We start from the raw sequence: 26,522 nt of genomic DNA, 5'->3' as shown, positions 1-26,522 counted from the left end.
CTTGACCCACTGCAATCTGGATTTCGTCCCATCACTCTACAGCAATTGTCAAGATTAACAATGACCTACTTAGAGCAAAATCCAAAGGCCACTTCTCTCTGCTTATCCTCCTTGACCTGTCTGCAAGCCTTTGACACTGTTGACAATCCTCTTCTGCTCCAAACCCTCCAATCCTTCGGCATCTGCAACACAGCTCTTTCGTGGTTCTCTTCCTATCTAACAGTACATTTAGTGTAGCCTTCTCCGGAGCATCCTCTGCCCCATTACCACCTTCTGTTGGGGTACCTCAAGGCTCTGTCCTCGGTCCCCTTCTCTAATCTACTCGTCATCATTAGGTTCCTTAATAAAGTCCCATGGGTTTCAATATCATTTGTATGCCGATGACACCCAAATCTACCTCCTTCCTTACTAACCCGTGTCACTGTCTTTCTCATATATCTCATCTTGGATGTCCTCTCACTACCTTAAGCTAAATCTCTCCAAAACTGAACTCCTTATTTTTCCCCCTTCTTCCAATGTCTACACCCCCAAAATTTCTATAACTGTTGATAATTCCATCATTACATTAGTTCTGAAATGATTTAACATGGTTGCTTCATTTTACTTCATGTGGGATAAGGTATGTAAGGCTTTTGAATATATAAAAGAGCACCCTTTTATACTAACAAACTGAGAATGTTATGGATTACAGGTGAAGATGAAAGTTGAAAGTGCATTACACAAAAAGGGTAAGTGGAAAAGTATTAAGTATTCAAATTCTCATAAAAAGCAGACAATAATGCAAATTGCAAAAATAAAAAACATAAAAATCCCTATACTGTAAAAAAAAAACAAAAAAAAAAAACTGTATAAATCTACTGTTTAAATTCTGCTGTTAACTACGGCGAGGGATAGACACAGAGCGGGATGAAGGGGCGGCCAGTGGGTGTAAGTAAATGTACTGTATTGTAGCACGAAATGACATGCTCAAATTTGTTAAGTGTGTAATTTGTACCCTGCTCTCCCTGGAATTCTGTGTGCTTAATCCCTTAACACACAGATAAAGTTGCTGCTTTCTAGCAGAAAACATCATACAGCCCAACTGTCTACGACAGTTGCACAACATCTCTAATCACCCCACCAATCACCCACTGTTTTCAGCTCATAAGCAAGACCTTACCTGTGTGTTTAATCCCCACTAAAGAATTCTGCAGTGAATAGCACAAAAGAGACATGCTCGAGCACATTTTTGCACTACAATGTCCCTTTCAAACGTTGTATTAGCTTTTACATACTCACTACCCTGTTTTCAAAGCAGGGACAAAATATATAAACAGTTAATGTTAATTTAAGCATCTATGGATTGAGATACAGCTATAAAACTAAAGACTAAGATTTTATTTCATTAGGACTTGATGACTAAATGATTCATTATTTTCTAGCTATGAAAGCAACTGTTAGTATGATTCACCTTCCCCATTATCATGCTCATCCTTTTTGTCGAGAACAAGCTGTTCCATTTCTTTTCTTAGGTCCTCTTGATTTAGATTGCTTGCATCAAATGCATCACTTATAAACTCAGATACGCCAGGGCTTGTGGAGATCTCTTCTTCTTCCTAAAAACATTCCACAACAAACCACAAACAAAACAGATTAGTGTGCATAATGCGTGTAGACATCAGAGATGCCATAAAATAATGCATAGGACCAAAGGAAGAGTCACATTATACATATACACACAAATATCTCAATCAACTATTTCTCTATATCTACAGTGCTATGCAAATGTTTTAGGCAGGTGTGCATAATGCTGTAAAATATGAATGCTTTAAAAAATAGAAATGTTAATAGCTTATCAATTAACAAAATGCAAAGTGAGTAAACTGAAGAAAAATCTAAATGAAATCAATATTTAGTGTGACCACCCTTTGCCTTCAAAACAGCATCTATGCATTTGTCAACTTGCCCACAGTCTAAGAAACTCGGCAGGTGGGTTGTTCCAAACATCTTGGAAAACTAACCACAGTTGCTTCTGTCTCTGCATGTAATCCCAGGCAGACTCATTATTGCTGAGATCAGGGCTCTGTGGGGGCCATACCATCATTTCCAGAACTTCTTGTTCTTCTTTATGCTGAAGATAGTTCTTAATTATTTTGTCTGTATGTTTAGTTCTGCAGCATGACAATAACCCCAATCAGATGCCTTCCTTGTGATACTGCATGAGGGATAAGTATATGCCTGTACGTCTTAGCATTGAGGAAACCAATAATTGTCAATCAACAATTCCATATGCAAAAATGCACCCCCAATTTGGCAAGGAACCTCCACCATACTTCACTGTTGCCTGTAGACACTCATTCTTGTACCGGCCTCCAGCCCTTCGGCGAACAAACTGCCCTCTGCTACAGCCAAATATTTAAAAATTTGATTAATCAGTCCAGGGCACCTGCTGCCATTTTTCTGCACCCCAGCTCCTCTGTTTTCACGTATAGTTGATTTGCTTGGCCATGTTTCCATGTCAGAAGTATGGCTTTTTTGGCCACAAGTCATCCATTAAGACCACGATTGGCCGGTTGCTGTGACTGAAAGGCGTATGGTGTCTCGCTCCAAGCGTTTCCTTTGGTACCTCCTGCTGAACTCTGCCCTGAGCCTTTTGACACACCTGTAGATGTGAGTCGGGATCGCTGCGACGGTAGCAAATCAGTCGAGCGGCTCTGAAGCCTCGACTTGCCTGTTTTGGCACTGTCTGTGCCCTCTACAATTGTGAGTTTGCCTTTGTCTTCTTACACCACATAGCTTGCAATATTCGCACAGGTCTGCACTATGAGGCACCTCTCCTTTTGTCTTTCAGGACATTGATATTCTTTTATTGGGAGCGTGGCCTGCTTTTGGATATTCACAACTGCTGGGACTTTTTTTCTTTCATATATTAATGTGATTAGTATCACCGTATTATGTTTATATCTATTTTTGTATTCTATTGACGAGTATATAGATATTTCTTTTTTTTTTTATATAGCGCACCTTCTGATATTGTTTTGGCAAAAGATTTGTTTTTATAACTACTTTGTGACTTGTTGCTGTGCTCAGTGTTGCCATGGTGTATGACTTTTGACATTAAACTGTCTTCAGCAACCTCATCTTGTTCACAGAGTTTGGCTGTTTCTCACCTAGTTTTATTCATCTAACACAGCTGTTTCTGTTTCGGTTAATGATTGTGTTTCAACCTACATATTAAATTGATGAACATTAGCACTTGTTTGGTATAATTATTTAATCGTCACACTTTGCTCAAGTGTACCTAAAAGAATGTATGATGTTTTAAAGACAAGGGTGGTCAAACCAAATATTTATTTGATTTAGATATGTTTTCTGTTAATAATTTTTTTTTTTTTTATCAATAAACAAAATTTAAAATTAGTTAACAGGACATGATAACAAAATGTTGAAACCAATTGAAAGCAATGCACCATAGCTGTAAAAAGAAGAAAACATAATTTATGTAAGAACTTACCTGATAAATTCATTTCTTTCATATTAGCAAGAGTCCATGAGCTAGTGACGTATGGAATATACATTCCTACCAGGAGGGGCAAAGTTTCCCAAACCTCAAAATGCCTATAAATACACCCCTCACCACACCCACAAATCAGTTTAACGAATAGCCAAGAAGTGGGGTGATAAGAAAAAAGTGCGAAAGCATAAAAAACAAGGAATTGGAATAATTGTGCTTTATACAAAAAAATCATAACCACCACAAAAAAGGGTGGGCCTCATGGACTCTTGCTAATATGAAAGAAATTAATTTATCAGGTAAGTTCTTACATAAATTATGTTTTCTTTCATGTAATTAGCAAGAGTCCATGAGCTAGTGACGTATGGGATAATGACTACCCAAGATGTGGATCTTCCACGCAAGAGTCACTAGAGAGGGAGGGATAAAATAAAGACAGGCAATTCCGCTGAAAAATAATCCACACCCAAAATAAAGTTTAAATCTTATAATGAAGAAAACTGAAATTATAAGCAGAAGAATCAAACTGAAACAGCTGAATCAAACTGAAACAGCTGCCTGAAGTATTTTTCTACCAAAAACTGCTTCAGAAGAAGAATACACATCAAAATGGTAGAATTTAGTAAAAGTATGCAAAGAAGACCAAGTTGCTGCTTTGCAAATCTGATCAATCGAAGCTTCATTCCTAAACGCCCAGGAAGTAGAAACTGACCTAGTAGAATGAGCTGTAATCCTTTGAGGCAGAGATTTACCCGACTCGACATAAGCATGATGAATTAAAGATTTCAACCAAGATGCCAAAGAAATGGCAGAGGCCTTCTGACCTTTCCTAGAACCGGAAAAGATAACAAATAGACTAGAAGTCTTTCGGAAATTCTTAGTAGCTTCAACATAATATTTCAAAGCTCTAACTACATCCAAAGAATGCAATGATCTCTCCTTAGAATTCTTAGGATTAGGACATAATGAAGGAATCACAATTTCTCTACTAATGTTGTTAGAATTCACAACCTTAGGTAAAAATTTAAAAGAAGTTCGCAACACCGCCTTATCCTGATGGAAAATCAGAAAAGGAGATTCACAAGAAAGAGCAGATAATTCAGAAACTCTTCTAGCAGAAGAGATGGCCAAAAGAAAACAAAACATTCCAAGAAAGTAATTTAATGTCCAGTGAATGCATAGGTTCAAACGGAAGAGCTTGAAGAGCCCCCAGAACCAAATTCAAACTCCAAGGAGGAGAAATTGACTTAATGACAGGTTTTATACGAACCAAAGCTTGTACAAAACAATGAATATCAGGAAGAATAGCAATCCTTCTGTGAAAAAGAACAGAAAGAGCAGAGATTTGTCCTTTCAAGGAACTTGCAGACAAACCTTTATCCAAACCATCCCGAAGAAAAATTCTCGGAATTCTAAAAGAATGCCAGGAAAAATGATGAGAAAGACACCAAGAAATGTAAGTCTTCCAGACTCGATAATATATCTTCCTAGATACAGATCTACGAGCCTGTAACATAGTATTAATCACAGAGTCAGAGAAACCTCTTTGACTAAGAATCAAGCGTTCAATCTCCATACCTTTAAATTTAAGGATTTGAGATCCTGATGGTAAAAAAGGACCTTGTGACAGAAGGTCTGGTCTTAAAGGAAGAGTCCACGGTTGGCAAGAAGCCATGCGGACAAGATCCGTATACCAAAACCTGTGAGACCATGCTGGAGCCACCAGCAGAAAAAACGAGCATTCCTTCAGAATCTTGGAGATTACTCTTGGAAGAAGAACTAGAGGCGGAAAGATATAGGCAGGATGATACTTCCAAGGAAGTGACAATGCATCCACTGCTTCCGCCTGAGGATCCCTGGATCTGGACAGATACCTGGGAAGTTTCTTGTTTAGATGAGAAGCCATCAGATCTATTTCTGGAAGTCCCCACATTTGAACAATCTGAAGAAACACCTCTGGGTGAAGAGACCACTCGCCCGAATGTAACGTTTGGCGACTGAGATAATCCGCTTTCCAATTGTCAATACGTGGGATATGAACCGCAGAGATTAGACAGGAGCTGGATTCCGCCCAAACCAGTATTCGAGATACTTCTTTCATAGCCAGAGGACTGTGAGTCCCTCCTTGATGATTGATATATGCCACAGTTGTGACATAGTCTGTCTGAAAACAAATGAACGATTCTCTCTTTAGAAGAGGCCATGACTGAAGAGCTTCTGAAAATTGCACGGAGTTCCAAAATATTGATTGGTAATCTCACCTCCTGAGATTTCCCAAACCCCTTGTGCTGTCAGAAACCCCCATACAGATCCCCAACCTGTCAGACTTGCATCTGTTGAGATCACAGTCCAGGTTGGAAGAAAAAAAGAAGCCCCCTGAACTAAACGATGGTGGTCTGTACCACGTCAGAGGGTGTCGAACAATCAGTTTTAAAGATATTAAATGAGATATCTTTGTATAATCCCGGCACCACTGGTTCAGCATATAGAGCTGAAGAGGTCGCATGTGAAAATGAGCAAAGGGGAACACGTCCAATGCAGCAGTCAAAAGAACCTAGAATTTCCATGCATAAGGCTACCGAAGGGAATGATTGAGACTGAAGGTTTCGATAAGCTGAAACCAATTTCAGACGTCTCCTGTCCAACAGAGACAGAGTCATGGACACTGAATCTATCCGGAAATCTAAAAAAGGTTACTCTTGTCTGAGGAATCAACAAACTTTTTGGTTAATTGATCCTCCAACCATGTTCTTGAAGAAACAACACTCATAATAAGCTGGAAAGGATCTTTCCATTGAAAATGAGCAAAGGGAATTGAATCCAATGCTGTTAAAACTTCTATGCATATATAGCAACTGAAGGAAATAATAGAGACTAAAGGTACCGACAGACGGAACCCAATACAAATTGTCCCTTGTCTGATAGAGACAAAGATAGTGACATAAACCATCTGGAAACCTAAAAAAAAAGGTGACCCTTGCGTGAGGAATCAAGAGCTTTTGAAAAAAGATCCTTTAACTATGTCCTGAAGAGCAAGTGAAACATATGAGAATCCGCATCCTCAGGAAATAATCTGAAAACAGAAAAATGAAGAATACGCATTTATTGTACCTAAAGAAAACAAATAATGCTATTAATGACCAAAAAGGCAAAATAGTTTGAATAAAACTCCAAAACCCAGTTCCTAGAAAAGGAACTGGAATAAAAACCCCAGAAAATTCCAGGTCTGAGCAGCGCTTGAACCCCATGGGTACCCAGCCATGCCTCAACAGTATCCAAAATATATAGGACAGAAACAAACTGAAAGAAAGTGTTAGCCTTACTGGAATAAAATCAAAGAAATTTGGACAAAATAGAACCAAATAAATTTCAAAGAAGTCTTAACCTGCCCCTTACCAGCCAAGCTGGAATACGGCACGTGCATCGCAACATTAGGGAGCTAATTTCGAACCCCAATTAAAAACATGTTACTTGGGAAAGAACTCAGGATTCGTTCCTTAATAAGAACAACCAAACTAGTATAAGCTTAAAGTTTTAGTCTTAGAACTCAATCTTGAAGCCCATAGTAACAGTTAAGAATTGAATCCAATTATAATTGATTATCTTAGAACAAAAGAAATATGGATTTTCTTTTTTTTAAAAAATCACAGAATTCTTCTAGCTAAAATAGCTAAAAAGACATAGATTAACCCTCATTTGCGAATATATTCAATAAAATGAAGACACAAATGAAATCATTAGCATGATAGTCCAGTTTAAAGGACCAGTCAAAACAGAGGACTTGCAAAATGCAAAACAACAAGACAAATGCAACGGCACCTAGTCTAGTAAATGTTGTCCCTTAACAATGCTAAAATAAATCATGATCTGATACTTGATCTTAAAGTAAACAGAAAAAATGAAGCAATTGCAATATCACAGGACCAAGAAAAGTACCTGAAACTAAATAATTTTCCAAAAATAAGATACAACTATATAAAGGAAAATAAATACTATTTTGCTATAAAAACAATAGCATAATTAGTAGGAGTAGAGATAGCTCCAATAAATTGGAGAACCCTCCAAATTGAATTTAACTGCTGACAAAGAATATAGTTTAAAAATAAAAGAAAATTCTCAGCCTATTCCATTCCCTAGTATGGGGAATTGGAAAGAAAACCTCTGAAATCACAGAAGAAATAAAAAGGCAGAAATAGTGTCAGCTAGTCTTAAAGAACTAGTTACCTTAATATCCAAAATAATCAACACCTCTTCAACAAAGAACAAATGTACTTTAATAATAAAAAAATTATATAAAAAAGTAGATTTGTTAGTGTCAATATCTGATGAAGAGAATTTCTGAAAGAGAAAAAAACATCATCAGAGAAGGATAAATCAGTATGTTGTTGGTCATTTGAAACTTCAATAATTAAAAAAGAAGTGAAAAAGACCTAAAAATCGTATTAGAAGGCACGAAGTCAGACATAGCCTTAATCAGAAAAAATATTTCTTATAAATCTTCTAAACATTTCTTGCACTTAAGAATGGAAATGTATAAAGCATAAATACTAATGGAATCTGCATGTAAAAGTATATCATAATAACTTATTACAAACCATAGCTAAAGATAAACATTTATAACATTTAAAATAAATGAACTTAGCTTTGGTAGAACTGAAACTCAGTTAAGCATTTTTCCAGAAGTGGCTTCTGACTCAGGGACAAACGGAGACATCTTGCAATATGTAATAGAAAAAACAACATATAAAACAAAATTGATCAAATTCCTTAAATGACAGTTTCAGGAATGGGAAAAAATGCCAGTGAACAAGCTTCTAGCAACCAGAAGCAATAAATAATGAGACTTAAATAATGTGGAGACAATAGTGACGCCCATATTTTTAGCGCCAAAAAAGACGCCCACATTATTTGGCGCCTAAATGCTTTTGGCGCCAAAAATGACGCCACATCCGGAACGCCAACACTTTTGGCGCAAAAAAAACGTCAAAAAAATGACGCATCTTCCGGCGACACGTATGACGCCGGAAACAGAAAAAAAAATTTGCGCCAAAAAAGTCCGCGCCAAGAATGACGCAATAAAATGAAGCACTTTCAGCCCCCGCGAGCCTAATAGCCCACAGGGAAAAAGGCAAATTTTAAGGTAAGAAAAAAAAATTGATTAATTCATATGCATTATCCCAAATATGAAACTGACTGTCTGAAATAAGGAATGTTGAACATCCTGAGTCAAGGCAAATAAATGTTTGAACACATATATTTAGAACTTTATATAAAAGTGCTCAACCATAGCTTAGAGTGTCACAGAAAATAAGACTTACTTACCCCAGGACACTCATCTACAAGTAGTAGAAAGCCAAACCAGTACTGAAACGAGAATCAGTAGAGGTAATGGTATATATAAGAGTATATCGTCGATCTGAAAAGGGAGGTAAGAGATGAATCTCTACGACCGATAACAGAGAACCTATGAAATAGACCCCGTAGAAGGAGATCATTGAATTCAAATAGGCAATACTCTCCTCACATCCCTCTGACATTCACTGCACGCTGAGAGGAAAACCGGGCTCCAACCTGCTGCGGAGCGCATATCAACGTAGAATCTAGCACAAACTTACTTCACCACCTCCATAGGAGGCAAAGTTTGTAAAAACTGATTTGTGGGTGTGGTGAGGGGTGTATTTATAGGCATTTTAAGGTTTGGGAAACTTTGCCCCTCCTGGTAGGAATGTATATCCCATACGTCACTAGCTCATGGACTCTTGCTAATTACATGAAAGAAATATAAAATATCACCTGAACATCTCTATGTAAAAAAGGAAAATATTTTACCTCAAAAGTTCCTCAGTAGCCACATCCCATCGTAAAGAGATTTTAAGCAGCCAATTAGGATGCTAGGCACTGTCATGTTTAAGGAAGCTTAATATGAAATCTCACAAGATTTCAGTGAAATCTCATGAGATCACAGTAAAGCAAAGCACTGACAAAGCTCATTGGCTGTTGTTGTGGTTGCTGCTGATCATTGAAGGCCATTGCAGCATCCTTGAACCAGTGTGCACTACACTGAAGGTGTTGTGCTTTACTGTGATTTTAAGTAGATGAAGGATAGCTATTCACAGAGCACTTACTATAGTGAGCTGAAGAAATGTTGCCATTAAGATATTTTGGTGATATTTCCTTGGCAGTTTTTTTTTTTTTTTTTTTTAGTTTTGCTGCATTACTTTCAAGTGATTTATCATATGGGTATTATGTCCCTTTAACATTTCTATTTTTGAAAGGATTCTTACTTTACAACATTGTTCACAGTACTGTACAGTCATGGCCAAAAATATTGGCACCCCTGCATTTCTGTCAGATAATGCACCAGAAAACTGTTGCAATTACAAATGTTTAGGCATTCTCATGTTTAGTTCTTTTGTTTGTATTGGTATGACACAAAAAAGTGGAGAAGAAAGAAAAGCCAAATATGACACATTCCCCGCAAAACTCCAAAAATCGACTGGACAAAATAATTGGCACCCTCTTCTTTCGTCAACTGCTCCAGGTCTCTCAGATTGGAAAGGTTCATTTTCCCAACTGCTGTTTTGAGATCTCTCCACAGGTGCTCTATGGGATTGAGATCTGGACTCATTGCTGGCCAGTTCAGTATTTTCCAGTGCTTTGTCAAACCATTTCTGGGTGCTTTTTGACGTGTGCTTTGGGTCATTGTCCTGCTGTAAGACCCATGACCTCTTACGGAGGACCATCTTTCTGACACTGGGCCCTACATTGCACCACAGAATTCTTTGGTAGTCTTCAGATTTCATAAAGCCATGCACATAGTCAAGACATCCAGTGCCTGAAGCAGCAAAGCAACCCCAAAACATCAGTAAACCTCCACCATGTTTGACTGTAGGGGCTGTATTCTTTTCTTTAAAAGCCTCATTAATTTTTCTGAAAAGAGTAGAATGATGGGCTTTACCAAAAAGCTGTAATTTTGTTTCATCTGTCCACAGCACATTCTCCCAAAAGGATTTTGGCTTTCTCAGGTAAATTTTGGCAAACTCCAATCTGGCTTTATGTTTCTGTGTCAGCAGTGGGGTCCTTCTGGGTCTCCTACCATAGCGTCCCTTTTAATTCAGATGGCAACGTATAGTGCGAGCTGACACATTTGTACCCTGTGCCTGAAGGACAGCTTGAATTTGTCTGGAAGTTGATTGAGGTTCTTTATCCACCATTCGAACAATCCTTTGTTGCAATCTTTGATCAATTTTTCTCTTTAGTCCACGTCCAGGGAGCTACAGTGCCATGAGCTGTAAACTACTTGACAATGTTGCGCTTAGTGGACACAGAAACATTAAGATCTCTGGAGATGGACCTGTAACCTTGAGATTGTCCATGCTTTGCCACAATTTTTGTTCTCAAGTACTCAGACAATTCTTTGATGCTCTTTCTCTTCTCCATGCTGTGTTGCACACGATAGAAAAGTTGAGTCAATTGTTCACCATTTTAACAGGTTGCCGGTGTTATTTCTATATTGTCAGCATCTGTTAATTGATACAGGTGAGTTGAATTACAAATTTCAGGAGCATCACAAACTTGGAATGCAATTATTTCTTACAATTTTGAGAAGGTGCCAATAATTTTGTCCAGTCCATTTTTGGAGTTTTGCATGGTATGTGTCAGATTTGGCTTTTTTTCTCCACTTCTTTGTGTCATACCAATACAAACAAAAGAAATAAACATGAGAATGCCTAAACATTTGTAATTGCAACAATTTTCTGGGCGAAGTGGTGCATTATCTGACAGAAATGCAGGGGTGCCAATATTTTTGGCCATGACTGAATATCTGTATCTATTATCTATATCTCTATCTATACACACACAGGGCATGACATTTCCATTTGTACAGGTCAAATAAGAAATTGCAGCGGACAAGTAAATAATTTACTTTTTCCTAATCTTTAACATTGAGTGGACTGGTAACTTTTTCCCTCAGGGCTAGTAACTTAACATTTATATGTATATAGGTATAACTATCTATAACTAAATACATATTTAAGTGCCCATATACACAGGGCAAATAAAATAAAATATTGTAGAGCCATATCTTAGCACTCATGTACTCTTGACATACAACAGTATCAAAATCACCAATATTATAATTCTTACCTCGTGGCTTTTAAGTTGAGACTTGATAGCAACTGGTGGCGTTTTTGGTCTTACAGTCTCTATATGAGATTAAAGAAAGTAATAAAAAATAAGTTATATTACAAATTGGAACAAAGCACCCTCTTTTATCTCTTTTCTTGTTTGGATAAATTATCCCAACTGGCTATTTGTTCTGTTGAAGACCAACTCCTCTTCTGTTATTACTGCTTCACATTACAGCACCATATTTATGAAATTCATTCCCCTGCTCTGAGACTTGCCTTAAACCCCAAAAATGTAATTTGTTCCGAACTTCAGCTACACATTTAACCTGTACAAACTTTCCTTAGACATTTTTCTCAGTTACCTCATCTTTCATTTCAAATGATCCTTATTACGTCCCTTGGTATTTAAAGGGACATGAAACCCAAATTTTTTCTTTCATGATTTAAAAAGAGCATACAATTTTAAACAACTTTCTAATTTACTTCTATTAAATAATTTGTTTTATTTTCTAGATATTCTTTGCGGAAAAGCATATCTAGATAGGCTCAGTAGCTGCTGATTGGTTCCTGCACATAGAAGACTTGTGTGATTGGCTCACCCATGTGGATTGCATTTTCTTTAACTAAGGATATCTAAAAAATGAAGCAAAATAAATAATAAAAGTAAATTGAAATATTAATTACATTTGTATTCTCTATGTGAATCATGAATGAAAAATGTTGGGTTTAGAGTCCCTTTAAGTTCATTAGCTCACCTGTCTTTTAGAACACCTTGAATAAAGGTAGTATAGGCCAGTCAGTAAATCATGTGCAAGGTTCATTAACGCATTTCATCTCTTTTAGAATGTTTTTTTTTTTCAAAATTATCTTGTGATATAACCTTAGTGCTGCAGAATATGTCGGTGTTTAAAAATAAAATAAAAAAATTAAAAAAAAGGCTGGTCCAAGCGGAAACTGTTGCTGACCCATTTAATAGCGGCAGTTGTGCGACTCAGCTACATGACGCCCGCTGCTGTATGGGTCAGTGTCAGCTCCCAAACAGTACTTTAACTATGTTTAACTACTATGTTTCCTTGTTGCTTCCTTCTCTTGTTATCCTTTGCTGAAAGGTTTATCTAGGTAATATTAGGAGCAGCAAAGAACCAAGGTTGTAGCTGCGTATATATACCGATTGTCATTGGCTCACCCATGTGTTCAGTTAGAAACCAGTAGTGCACTGCTGCTCCTTCAAAAAATTATACCAAAAGAATTAAACAAATTTGATAATAGAAGTTAACTTGAAAGTTCTTTAAACTTGTATGTTCTCTCTAAATAATGAAAGAAAACTTTGGAGTTTCATGTCCCTTTAAGATATCAGTGTAGACATTCTTGCTCTGTGGCCCAGGTGGCAGCAAGTACGTGGGTTCTGTACAGTCTAACCCTAGTCTCCAAGGAACTGGGGACTTGGATATCATTGACCCCAGTTCTTCCTCTTCTGCTTTCACAGTATTAATTCTCCCAGTTGGCCTTATCCAACAGTGACTATGTAACTATTGTCTAGCAACTCAGATTTTGATATTATATGGCTTTTTCTGTAGATAGTATAAGTTCAAAAAGGAAGAGGAAGACCAATAATTAGTGTTACGATTACATCCAAGGCTCAAAATCAAAAGTAAAATAAGCTAGACATAAGACCTGCATGGCTGGCTTACGCGTTTCGGCTCACAAGTAGCCTTATTCATAGACTGTCTTGCCCAAAAATGGTTTCATCTTATTTAAATGCTGTATCGTGTACTGATTGGCTCCTGAGGTCCTATTATAAGTCAATCAGGAAAACCATAGACCATTCATAAATAGGACAATAACATTATCTATATATATATATATATATATATATATATATATATATATATATATATATATATATATATATATATATATATATATATATCTATATATATCTATCTATATCTATATATCTATATATATATATATCTATATATATATCTATATATATATCTATATATATATATATATATCTATATCTATATCTATATATATACATACACACACACACACATACACTCCACCATATTCATTATTTTTACATGAATGATTTCATTACTATTATAATATCTTTTATAAAAAGCTTAATTCTTGTGTTCAAATTTTCAACAGAGTCTGTGGAAATAGCCACTAGATGTCACTGTTGCACAATGTATTAGGCTATCAGCTCTAAATACTTTTACTAAATTGTTACTAAGAATTTACCACTCTATTAATGTACTAAAAACATTTACAATGTATACACTTCATATTATGAATAAGGCTAGAATGTATCATTAGTTAGATGATACTCAAGTGTGAAGATGTTGCTGATTATTTACATAACACCTAATATCTGGACACCAATCCTTTAATCTCATTTCATTGGGTGTCTAATATATATATCCCTCGGTTTACGCCGGTTCAATTTGCGCCGTTTCAGAATAACAACCTTTTTTTCCAGTCATTTGACTGCTATTGAAAAGCTTTTGGAAAGCAATGCACTAATTAAAATAATCAGTAGGTGGAGCTGTCCGCTTGTTTTGCAGCAAAGTTATGCAACTTAACAGCCTTAAAGGGACATGAAACCCACATTTTTTCTTTCATGATTTAGAAAGAGAATGCAATTTTAAACATCTTTCTAATTTACTTATATTATCTAATTTGTTTTATTCTCTTGATATTTTTTGCTGAAAAGCATATCTAGATATGCTCAGTAGTTGCTGATTAGTTGCTGCACATAGAAGCCTCGTGTGATTGGCTCACCATGTGCATTGCTTTTTCTTCAACTAAGGATATCTAAAAAATGAAGCAAAAGAAATAATAGAAGTAAATTGTAATGTTGTTTAAATTTCTATTCTCTATCTGAATCATGAAAGAAAGATTTGGGGTTTAGTGGCCCTTTAATTTGATCTGTGTACACAGATCAGACCAGACCAGACCTATCAAGCAAAATTTAGCAGCCACTTCCCTATTATCTTCCTGTCCAGCTGCTTGAGGTGAAGGTGCCTAACTGCTTATTAATCACTGCAGATTGAAATGCATAGAATAGGTGCAGACCCAATATTATCTAACATGCTAACAATGCAGATAACTGTTTGCAGAAAAATGCAAGTAAAAAAACGTTTTTGTTCATTAAACTTAGTTTGATGATGATACAATCTATATTATGATGTTTATAATGCTGTTTAGCATTTAAAGTCTTCATTTCAAAGCTTTAAAAATAATGTATTAGGTGTTACTTATGCCAATTTTGAGAGGGGCCTGGAACCTAACCCCCTCACTTCCCATTGCCTTACATTATAAACTGGGTTTCAATTTACAACCATTCCTTCTGGAACCTTACCCCGGCGTAAACTGAGGGCTACATGTATGTATGTATGTATGTATGTATGTATGTATGTATGTATGTATATATATATATATATATATACATAACACCCTGGCATCATATAGTTAAGGGATAAGCATAAATTTGTTATTACTCAGTTTAGTTACCAAAAATAAATGATGATATACGTAACTACATTTAGTCCTTGGGGGTCTCTGGTTTTTAATGTAAAAATCCAGAGTGCTTCCTTCTTGTATAGATCTCTATACTTACCTCCCCCTCTGCATTTTTTCAGTACTTTATTAATAACCATCCAAGTAAAGAATTCAGTACTCTGGTTGTGGTAAGATATAAAGTGTTTGGCTGCCCCGTCACATTGTTACCGTGTTCAATGTTGTTTAAATGCTCTCGAATACGCACTTCTCATGAGGTGCATCCTACATACTGACAATTGCAGCTACAGCAGTCAATCACATATATAATGTGGTCTGACCTGCAGTTAGTACAATACCTATGTGTGAAGATTCTCTGTGTTGTGGCAGATTGAAAAGTTTTACTTATCATTGCGAATTTACAGGCCTTACAGGTACTGGTTCCGCAACGGTAATGTCTGTAATATTTCAGAAGATAGAAAGACTTAGATGTAGAATCAACACTTGCATTAGTAAGTGAATAGTTCAACTTTTTTGTGGATGTGCACCGGTAGAGGAAGAGCTATTTAAAGGACCAGTCAACACAGTAGATTTGCATAATCAACAAATGCAAGATAACAAGACAATGCAATAGCACTTAGTCCGAACTTCAAATGAGTAGTAGATTTTTTTTCCACTCACCCTGTACCATGTGACAGCCATCAGCCAATCACAAATGCATACACGTACCATGTGACAGCCATCAGCCATTCACAAATGCATACACACTTATTCTTGCACATGCTCAGTAGGAGCTGGTGATTTAAAAAGTTTAAATATAAAAAGACTCTGCATATTTAGTTAATGGAAGTAAATTGGAAAGTTGTTTAAAATGGCATGCTTTATCTGAATAATGAAAGTTTAATTTTGATTAAGTGTCCCTTTAAGCTATGGTCTATGATTACAGCGTATTGTACAGCTGAAATGCGTCAGCCTTGATACTTATTTTTTTAAAGCATATGGATTAAAGTTGAACTTTTATATGGCTTTTAAATCGCCTGAATGAAATCCTTAATTTTTTTTTTAATATTTAATGCGAGCAGAAGGAGCTCACCTTTTCCTATGGGCGGTGAGAGGCACTTAATATGAGAAGCGGCTTATGTGATTGAGCAGTCTTCTATGGAATATCACCATAGCGAGTAAACGATGGAATGATTGGGCTTAGAGCTACGGAAGATCCTGTGACCAGTGCCACAATACCCGAGAAAGCATGAGTAAAGGATACTAAAAAGGAACAACTACAGCGCCAGTCTAGGTGTACAACGGCATGTTCTAAACCTATGGTCCTGTGATAACCTGTTAGAGGCGAATCTCGACAGTGGTGAAAGTTACTATAAGACATTGATGAAACTGTAAGTAAGCAGTTGGGATCCGCAGATTTTATATAACCCTGAGCTGTGAACTAGGATATGATAAGCTGTTAATAGTCTCATTTGATTCATATAGTGATGACGCTCAAAAAGGCTAACTATGTTGTTAAGAGACTAGAGCAGTGCTTTCCAAACTGTGTCGGCGGCAGTGCTCTAGAGTCACAGATGTTCAGAAATATCAGATCTCCTGAAATTAACTATGTTGATTGCATTGGTATCCTGAATATTTTAAGAGCAATGACATCCTCTAATAAAACTTTGGGTATGTATACACTACAGGAAGAATTTATCCTGCAATAACCTCATTTAACACTGGAACTATAGTAGTTGGCTACATATATTATATATATATATTTTATTATTATTTTTTACATCAAAACAATTGCTTAAAAAATGTCTAGCATAAGCAAATAGAGTCTGGCAGCTAATAGGATAAAACAAATCTAATTAAATAAGGCAGAATGTTTGATGCATTCATAGCTTCTAAGTCATATTCATACCTTCTAAGTCGCCATCATTTTGTCTGCCGTTAACTTTGTCATTCTTTCCTGTTGCTTGTTGGGCTGCTAGGGCAGTTAGCTGTGCAGACTGTTTAATCAGGGAAACCCGGTAGAAATAATTTCTCCAAAAGACTTCTTCCTTCACACTAAGAAAGAGAGTCACTGAGTAAGTTATGGTGAATAAGTAATGAGAACAAAAAACCTTCCATCTTACTGATGAAGCATTGTGAAACAGATATGCATGTTCCTTCCCAGAATGCATACCTGTAATGTGAACACCATATGAGCAGGAATTTAGGAGAAACATTGGAATGAATATATATATATATATATATATATATATATATATATATATATATGCAAAAAAAGAAGCACTCACTGGATTTTCATCAAAAAGTGACCAGAAATTTAATGTAGTTTGTGACGTTTCGGGACAACAACAGTCCCTTCCTCTGACAAATGAACACTGAACAAAAGCTGCCTTAAATAGGCACCCAAATACACTCCCCTCAGGATCAGCCAATCAGGCTGAATAATTACACACACCCATTAAGTGACCAATTAAAAAACATAATCCAATTTGTGCATGTGACTGTTATAGCGTTATTGAAAAAAAAAAAGGATTAAAAACACATTCCCCTTGGACCCTAATGCTAGTAGTCATGCCCTCTAGTGACAATAAACATCCTTTGTAATTATCAATAGTGTAAATAAATGCAAAAGATCATAACATCGTCTATTATTCAACATCCAATCAAACATTGGATTACAGAAACTCAACTTGTACTAAATTCCAATTCGTCATTCCTCTTGCTACTGATCCGCCCCTTGTTACCAGGGACGCGATCAGCTGCAAGTCTATAGCCATCAACCTAAGTTTCAGATCAGCCCCTGATTACTAGGGACCCAGACCTCAGTCTAATTCTAGCTCTTAAAACAAATGCGCATCACCACACACACTAGCGTATCAACTGCTAAATACCTTATTGACTGCGCCTTCATAGAAACTCAGTAGCCGATCGCCTTGTAGAAAATTGACAAGCCTGTAAACAGAAAATCGTCCAATGGCAAGCTGCCATGTGAAAAATGGGCGTGTCAAAAGGAGCGTGTATGCCTCAGTGGTAGATATGCTAATGTCTAACACGTCATCATCCAAAAAGCCAATAGCAAGAAGCCACGACGAAAATAGGCGTATACATAAAGGCTTGCCTGTCACTAACGTAAATACCCTGACATCCGATGTACCGCAGTCAAAACACAAGCAAAAAACAAAAATAAAAAGTGAAAACCAAAAAACCAAAATGTGCCAAAGTATAAACCCTCTGTATACCGGCAACCGTGTCAAATATAGCGAAATCGCAATGTTTAAATTTTCGAGATGCACCTAAAGCAGAAGCAAAAATCGGCTACATCCAGTGTGACATACCCTCAGGTGCCCATAACTAAACACGGATTTATTTCTGGACCACCTATTTGGTGTCCAGCATGTTAAGTATGTTATTCTTGAATATCAGTGAAACCAATTTAGCCAATCGCTAAAAGTCCAGCCCTGCCAGGGCGTGTTTATTAATTTCTAGTGCCTAAAAAATGAGCCCATTGCTCAAATCCTAACGTGAAATGTTATCACTTAAAAATTATACAATACCCATCTGGGAAAAAAAGAGGACTGAAAAAATCCAAACATTTATTTGAAAAATATTAACACTTGTGTCTAAATAAGTGCATAAACCTAGATAGTAAATAAAAATAAAAATAAAACCTATACCCACACCTGTTGACCTCACCAGGTCTTTGCCCCAATCTCGGGCATCCAACTGTACCCTCAAAGGGAAACACGGAGGTGGGAGGGAGGGGACAGACAAAAAGGGGGCTACATCTTGTAGGGCAAGAAAAAACTGCAGAAGGATCCAATAGGAATCGTGTAACCACTCCGTTGGAGTGATACACCACACAGACAATACAAAAACAGTTAAAAACAAAAAATTGGCACGTGGAGAACTGACAGAGAACAAATAATATTCTGTTGATAAACATGATCATAAAAAAGATGGTCATAAAAAACAGATCATAAAGGAAGCAATTATCCAAGAAAAATTAAATATATTACAACGGATTATCATGGACTCTCACCAAAGCAGGGAATCACATAGGGATTCCTAAGTAATCAAAAATAAAAATAAAAATGAAAAGTATAAAGTATAAACAAGCCAAAAAGTGTAAGTCAAAAATGAAATTCAAAATCAATAAAAATTACAAATTTTTAAAAAATGATACTAATGATAACCAAAAACTGAAAATATATGCTTAGAGTCAAAAAAACAGGCCAAAACTTATAACTATAAAATATATAGTGCAAAAATTAAAACAGAAAAATTGCATTGCTGATAATGGACTCATGGACTCTCATATATGTAACAGTGGGATATCATGGACTCTCATAGAAGCATAGAATCTCTTATGGATTCCTAAAGAATAAAAAATCCAAAAAAATTAAAATTAAAAAAAGGAGGATCAAAAAGTCAAAATCAAAGTTCACAGAAAACATTGCCATCCAGTGTGGGTATTGAGTCCTCTAGGGTGTATAGTCCCCAATTCATAGATCCATCTTGTTTCCTTGCGTAATAGGAGATATATATATATATATATATATTATAATAATAAATCATTTTTTTTCTCAGACCAGTGTAAACTAGTCTTTATACAAGGTGTACTCCTTGTATACCTGATACAGTCTATGACTACGGCCACACTGGGCCGAAACCGGTCAGACTTTTCTACTTGTCTCTCTTGCTGAGAGTTTTATCTGCATGTTTTATCCTTGAATACCACAATAAAGTTTGCCTTTTACATATGGAACTGGAGCTCAATTGACTTTTTTCTCCCGCACTTGGATGTACCTTGGATATTGCTTTGTTTTATATATATATATATATATATATATATATATATATATATATATATATATATATATATATATATATATATATATATATATATATATATATATATATATATATATATATATATATATATATAAATAATAATAAATCATTTTTTTTCTCAGACCAGTGTAAACTAGTCTTTTAAAGTACTTCTTATATTTGGCCACATAACATGCACAAAAATGCCTGCGACTTGTAAATATGATTCTGCTACAAACAAGCAGGCACAGAACCTGTAGTATTCCAAACACTGCTGTGACCAACGAATGGCCTGCTTTGTTCAACAGCAGTTTGAATCTTCTGAGTCATGTTATTGCTTTATTACTAGATTATTTTTCCAAGAAATGTTATATTCGTTATCCTCAGAAGGAACATTCTTTATTGTCAATACTAAACACTTCCTTAGAAGTATACTTAATATTTGTCATATTGTTCTATTTTTTTTCTAAGATATCTAGGTGGGTGGACCAGTTCCTACAACCACTAGTACGTAAATTACCCAGCTTTGTGAAGGACACCACCCATGTGCTCTCTAGGCTTGAGGATGTCGTCTGGGAGGAGGAGTACAGTTGGGCAACCATAGATGTTGTGTCCCTGTACTCCTCCATACCACACGAGCTTGGCTTGCAAGCTGTTTCTTTCTTTTTGAAAAGAGATACTGACCTTTCTCCTGAACATGGAGAGTATGTGCTGAGAGTGGTTAACTTTCTACTCCGGCATAATTTCTTCATGTTTAGGAAGAGATTTTACCTCCAGAGGCGTGGAACTGCTATGGGGGCAAAGTTTGCCCCCTCCTACGCCAATCTGTTTATGGGATGGTGGGAGCGGTTCCACGTCCTTGGGGGTAACAGAAACTACACTCAATATATCATCAAATACCTACGCTATATTGATGACCTGTTGGTCATCTGGTCAGGCAGTAAAGACCAACTAGATACCTTGGTTGATACGCTCAATCTCAATAGTATTGGTCTACGCTTCACCTTTGAGTGGAATCAGACCAGTATAAACTACCTGGATGTCACCCTCAGATTTGATGGTGATACTGGAGGGGTATCCTCGTCTCTCTACAGGAAACCTATCTCCGGGAATACGCTGTTACATGCCAGGAGCAGTCATCCTAGGCATGTTTTCAAAGGAATAGCTAAAGGCCAATTTATGCGGATAAAAAGAAATTGTTCACGGAGAGAGGATTTCCTGAGAGAGAGCGAGGATCTGAAAGTGAGATTGAGAGAAAGAGGTTATTCCAAAAATTTGGTTAATAAGACCTTTATGGAAGTATCTGCTATGGACACGAGATGCAACCAAGGGAGGACAAGGGATAACAGATTGGGGAGTGACACTACCAACAGAATCAAACCCACCCTGGTCACAGCTTTCTCCAACCAATTTGATAAGGTCTGCAAAGTTATTGAAAGGAACCTGCCTATACTTCGAGGCGACACAGTACTGAGACAGATTATGGAGGATGGATGTAATTTCATCTATAAACGTAACTTAACACTGGGTAACATTTTGTCTCCCAGTACGTTGCCCCAACAGGACAGTGGTAGTTCATGGCTAAAAGTCAAGGGAACATACAAATGTGGCAAGAAAACATGTAAGTCATGTGACCACATGGTTGTTTCAAAGACTTTTTCTTCAACCAAAACGCTGGAGGTTTTTGACACTAGGGGTTGCATCAAATGCGGTAGTAGATATGTCATCTACTTGATTGAATGCACCCAGTGTAAAAAACAGTATGTAGGCAGAACTACCAGGCCTGTGGGTAAGAGGATCAGGGAGCATCTCTCCTATGTCTCTCAAGAAAGGGCTGTTTCTGCCCTATCCAAACATTTCTTGGAGGTACACATGGGAGATGTTGGAACCCTCAGGTGGCGGGCTATCGAGTCAGTATCCAGACCACCTAGGGGAGGTGATTTATTTCATATCCTCTCCAGGCAAGAGATTTACTGGATACATAAGCTCGGTAGCCTGATACCTGAGGGTTTCAATTCGGAATTCGACATTATAAATTACTGGCACAGATAGTTTTACTCTGGATTTGGCTAAGATATATAAATATAGCCTTTTTGATATCCACTATTCTATGGGTCTTACATCATCTCTTTAGGTAAATAACTATTTATGCATTTAACTGTTTGCTCATTAGTTCTAATCACATATATTCTCATTTATATACATTATGTGTTTTAGTTTAGTGTATGAAATAATAAAATTAATATTTTTTTAGATCTTACTACACTACTAATAACTATATTGTTTTAAATGGTTCTATGATATGTTGGTATTTATGAACATGAATTTGTAGTTTATAGATTAGGAATTTACTACTCTTTCCTGAAGCTTTTTGCTGTTTGCTTTTGTCTTTTACTTATCTGATACTTTTACTTATGTATTGGTTACATATACCTGGAAGTCTAAAGTTTATGCCCAGAGTTATCTTATCTATGTATTTTCCTTATGCTATTATACTATATATTATATTATGTATTCTCCTTAATTGTATATTGTATATTCTATATATATTTTGTATATATGTATACATATTTATTTGCTTTCCCAATACAGTCATGAGTTACAAGGTGTTTTTAACTAATTAATTTGAGCTAGTTTGTTACCACCCACATTTGGGGAGTGGTTAACAGGTATATAAGGTGTACTCCTTGTATACCTGATACAGTCTATGACTACGGCCACACTGGGCCGAAACCGGTCAGACTTTTCTACTTGTCTCTCTTGCAGAGAGTTTTATCTGCATGTTTTATCCTTGAATACCACAATAAAGTTTGCCTTTTACATATGGAACTGGAGCTCAATTGACTTTTTTCTCCCGCACTTGGATGTACCTTGGATATTGCTTTGTTTTAATAATAATAATAATAATAAATCATTTTTTTTCTCAGACCAGTGTAAACTAGTCTTTTAAAAGTACTTCTTATATTTGGCCACATAACATGCACAAAAATGCCTGCGACTTGTAAATATGATTCTGCTACAAACAAGCAGGCACAGAACCTGTAGTATTCCAAACACTGTTGTGACCAACGAATGGCCTGCTTTGTTCAACAGCAGTTTGAATCTTCTGAGTCATGTTATTGGTTTATTACTAGATTATTTTTCCAAGAAATGTTATATTCGTTATCCTCAGAAGGAACATTCTTTATTGTCAATACTAAACACTTCCTTAGAAGTATACTTAATATTTGTCATATTGTTCTATTTTTTTTCTAAGAAAAATAGCATTTATCGATACACAGCTAAAATAATTAAAAAGACAAAAAACACGAAACAAATGCTAGATGGAATCATTACATTAAAAGAAAAGATTAGTCTGAGAATAAAATGTAGATGTATTTTTTGAAGTTTCATTAGCTGTTTAAATAGCGACAAAATAAGAATAAAGTTTTAGTATCTATAAAGCAATGGGAGCTGCCATGTTGTAACTTAGGTTACCTTCTCTGCTGTGGCCAATTAGGGAGAGTTATAAATAGGTCACTAGAGTGTGCAGCCAATGGTAATGTGGAATATAAGTATTCTGCACTTCCATTTTTAACAGGAACTGAAAAGTTCACAATTTCAGAATGGAATTACAGGAAAAGGGGACAAAATAAATAATGAAAGCATATTGTAGACTTTATTTATATACACATACAGTTTATCATTTTAGATTACGATCTCAATGTGTTTAATCTCTCTTTAATTTGTTTGGGATTAACTCACAGTTTTGGGACAAGATCAAATCTCATTCGATTAAGCAGCTCATCTTCCTGCAGCATCACAAGGGCAACAGGGTACATCTGTTCAAAGTCAAAATTATAATGTACACCAGCAGGAGGATCTCTTAGAAAGTTCCGTCTGTCCTTTAAAAAAGAAATGTAAAATTAAACTGTACTATGACAGAACTTAAAACATGATGTTGTAATCAGTACAACACAGCCACAAGTATGCAACAGAATATGTATTGTGTAGTTTGTACGTAAGGATTCACAATTCATCTACAAAACTTATCTTTGTTATCTGGATTATAACAAAAGAAAAAAGAACAGAAAAAGAAATCAACAGAGATAGAAAACTTATACTAGATGGTATGGAAAAAAAAAAAAATCTAGTTATAAAAATCAAATATATAAAAAAAGGGAAAAAAATCCAAAGAACAGAAAAGTGTGTGTGAAATTATTTTGATTCCCTGTGTGAATTTTTTTAAGGGACATGAAATACATTTTTTTTATTTCAAGATTCAGATATATATAGCTGAATCTGATGTGTACAGCTAGCTCCCAGTAAAGGATACCAAGTGAAATGAAGCAAAATTGATAATAGAAGTAAATTGGAAGGTTATTTAAAATTGTATGCTTTTTCTGAATCCTAAAAGAAAAAAACGTTGGGTTCTATGTCCCTTTAAGGCATCACTAAAAGTTATTATAGGTATTAATTATATCAAAGGGATATTATTATATTCTGGCATAATTTTTTTATCCTATTCATATAGCATTTAATATTTAGACAAGCTCCCTTTTCCTATCAGCTGGTGTGCTTCTGTAAAAAGAACAAGGATAGGGTTAAACATAGTTTCCCATCCCAATAAGAAGGATTTTGACTTCATTTTATGCCATACAACCCGTTAGAAGTGCAGCCTTTAAATTAAATAAGATTTCCCAATTACGTATATGAAAGACAAGGAAAATCAGTTTGCTGTCTTTTTTTTTTATAAGGGGATTGGGTAAAAAAAAACAAAAAAAAAACTACATAGAAAGAAAAAGGTATGATGGGAATTTGGGGTACCAAAAGGTCTTGAAAGCAGGTTTTCTTACTAACAATAACATTTCAAGTCGTGCAATTAACAATTGGAGGTAATATTACAATTATAAAATGTCAACACTCCACAGAAATAATGAGTTATAATTTGTGTGCAAGTTTCATACCTTAAAACTGTAGTTTTATGTTTAACCAAAAAACAACAAGGTTTACTAGCATGTGAACTGAGCAGGCGCAACTTAAAGGGACAGTAAAGTCAAAATTAAACTTCCATGATTCAGATAGAGCATGCAATTTTATTTTTTTTAACAACCTTACAATTTACTTCTATTATGAAATTTGTTGAAGAACATACCTAGGTAGGAACAGCAGTTCACTGCTGGAAGTTAGCCATGATTTGTTGCTGTGCACAAATGCCTCTTTTCATTGGCTCACGAGATGTGTTCAGCTACCTCCCAACAGTGCACTGCTGCTCAACAGCCTACTCTTCAACAAGTATACAAAGAGAACAAAGAAATCTGATAGAAGAAGTAAACAGTAAAAATGAAATGTTATTTGAATCATGAAAGTTTAATTGGGAATATACTGTCCATTTTAACATTGGGGAAAAAGTCATGTGAACAAATAATATATGGGGTTTAATCAGTAAATGCTAACAAGATAATTGTAACGACACATTTGTAAACAATGTTCCAATGGACTGGCTGCAATTACAAAGAAATTCGGTTGAGATCCTCAACTAATTTCTGTGACTTTGCAGGCGGGAATGCCCTTGTGTTAAAGTCTATGGAACAAGAGGTACAGCCGATTGGCTGTACTGCCCAACTCTGGGCTAGATTACGAGTGGAGCGATATTTATCGTTTGCGTATTAACGCCACTAGGAGTAAGCTTTTTGCGTTTATTTTTTTAAAATACTTACCATTGTGTTATGGTACACACAACTGCAATCCTCCACCCGCATCTCCTGCTGTATTTAGCTTATCGATGACAAATCCGGTTTCCTCCAATCCTTCCTCCAAAAGCTGGATGCCAAAGGGTGCATGCAACAATTGGAGGAAGCCAGATTCGTCGTCATCGATCTGCTCAATACAGTACGAGATGCAGGCGGAGGATCGGCGTTATGTTTACCATAGCGCAATTATAAGTATTTTAAAAAAGAAGCGTCTTTGTTTAATGAATTAAAGTGCCCCTGTTTTTAAGATTATTTTTAGATACTGGGCACTAAAATTCCTTAAAACTTTACAATCACTTCAAGGACTTAATTTGATTTTATGCCTTAAATTGCGTCTTCAGACAATATCAGTCGAGAAATTGTTGTCTCTTCTTTGTGTCCTAATTCCAAGAATGCTTCAGAGAGAGCTTTACATAATTAGGATGTTGTTAGACCAATTAAGTATTATATTGATGCTACTAAGGATTTCAGACAAACTTCTAGTTTGTTAACTTTTCTGGTTTTAGGACAGAAAGGTTCTGCTGTTTCTTTGGCCTCTTGGTTGAAGCTTTTGATTCATAAGTCTTAGTTAGAGGCAGGTCAGCCTCCACCGAAACTGATTACTGTTCCTTCCACAAGATCAGTTGACCACATTTGCAAGGCAGCTACTTGGTCTTCTTTGCATAGTTTTACTAAATTCTATCATTTGATGTTTTTGCTTCGTCTGAGGCAGCCTTTGGTAAGAAAGTCCTTCAGGCAAATGTCTTAGCTTGATTTATTTTTGCCTGCGCATTGAAGAAAAAAAAAATATGTCTCTTGTGGGTTCTTGTGGGGTTGTAGATTTAGTTT

At 36.0% G+C, this 26,522-nt stretch overlaps 1 protein-coding gene across 1 annotated transcript in view; it reads right to left on the bottom strand.

The window, feature by feature from the left end:
- Window positions 1-26,522, bottom strand: part of SYAP1 (synapse associated protein 1) — a 60,201-nt gene that overhangs the window by 3,946 nt on the left and 29,733 nt on the right. Inside the window, exons 5-8 of the mRNA XM_053707403.1 lie at window positions 23,707-23,846; window positions 17,042-17,187; window positions 11,642-11,700; window positions 1,451-1,595 (exon numbers count right to left, since the gene is read on the bottom strand). Of these exons, the coding sequence (XP_053563378.1) occupies window positions 1,451-1,595; window positions 11,642-11,700; window positions 17,042-17,187; window positions 23,707-23,846 (490 nt within the window). The remainder of the gene's footprint in view (window positions 1-1,450; window positions 1,596-11,641; window positions 11,701-17,041; window positions 17,188-23,706; window positions 23,847-26,522) is intronic.

This window comes from Bombina bombina, chromosome 3 (genome assembly GCF_027579735.1).
Source record: "Bombina bombina isolate aBomBom1 chromosome 3, aBomBom1.pri, whole genome shotgun sequence".
Classification (NCBI taxonomy): domain Eukaryota; kingdom Metazoa; phylum Chordata; class Amphibia; order Anura; family Bombinatoridae; genus Bombina; species Bombina bombina.
Note: the sequence above shows the minus strand (reverse complement) of the source record. Positions and strands in the feature narration are given on the sequence as shown.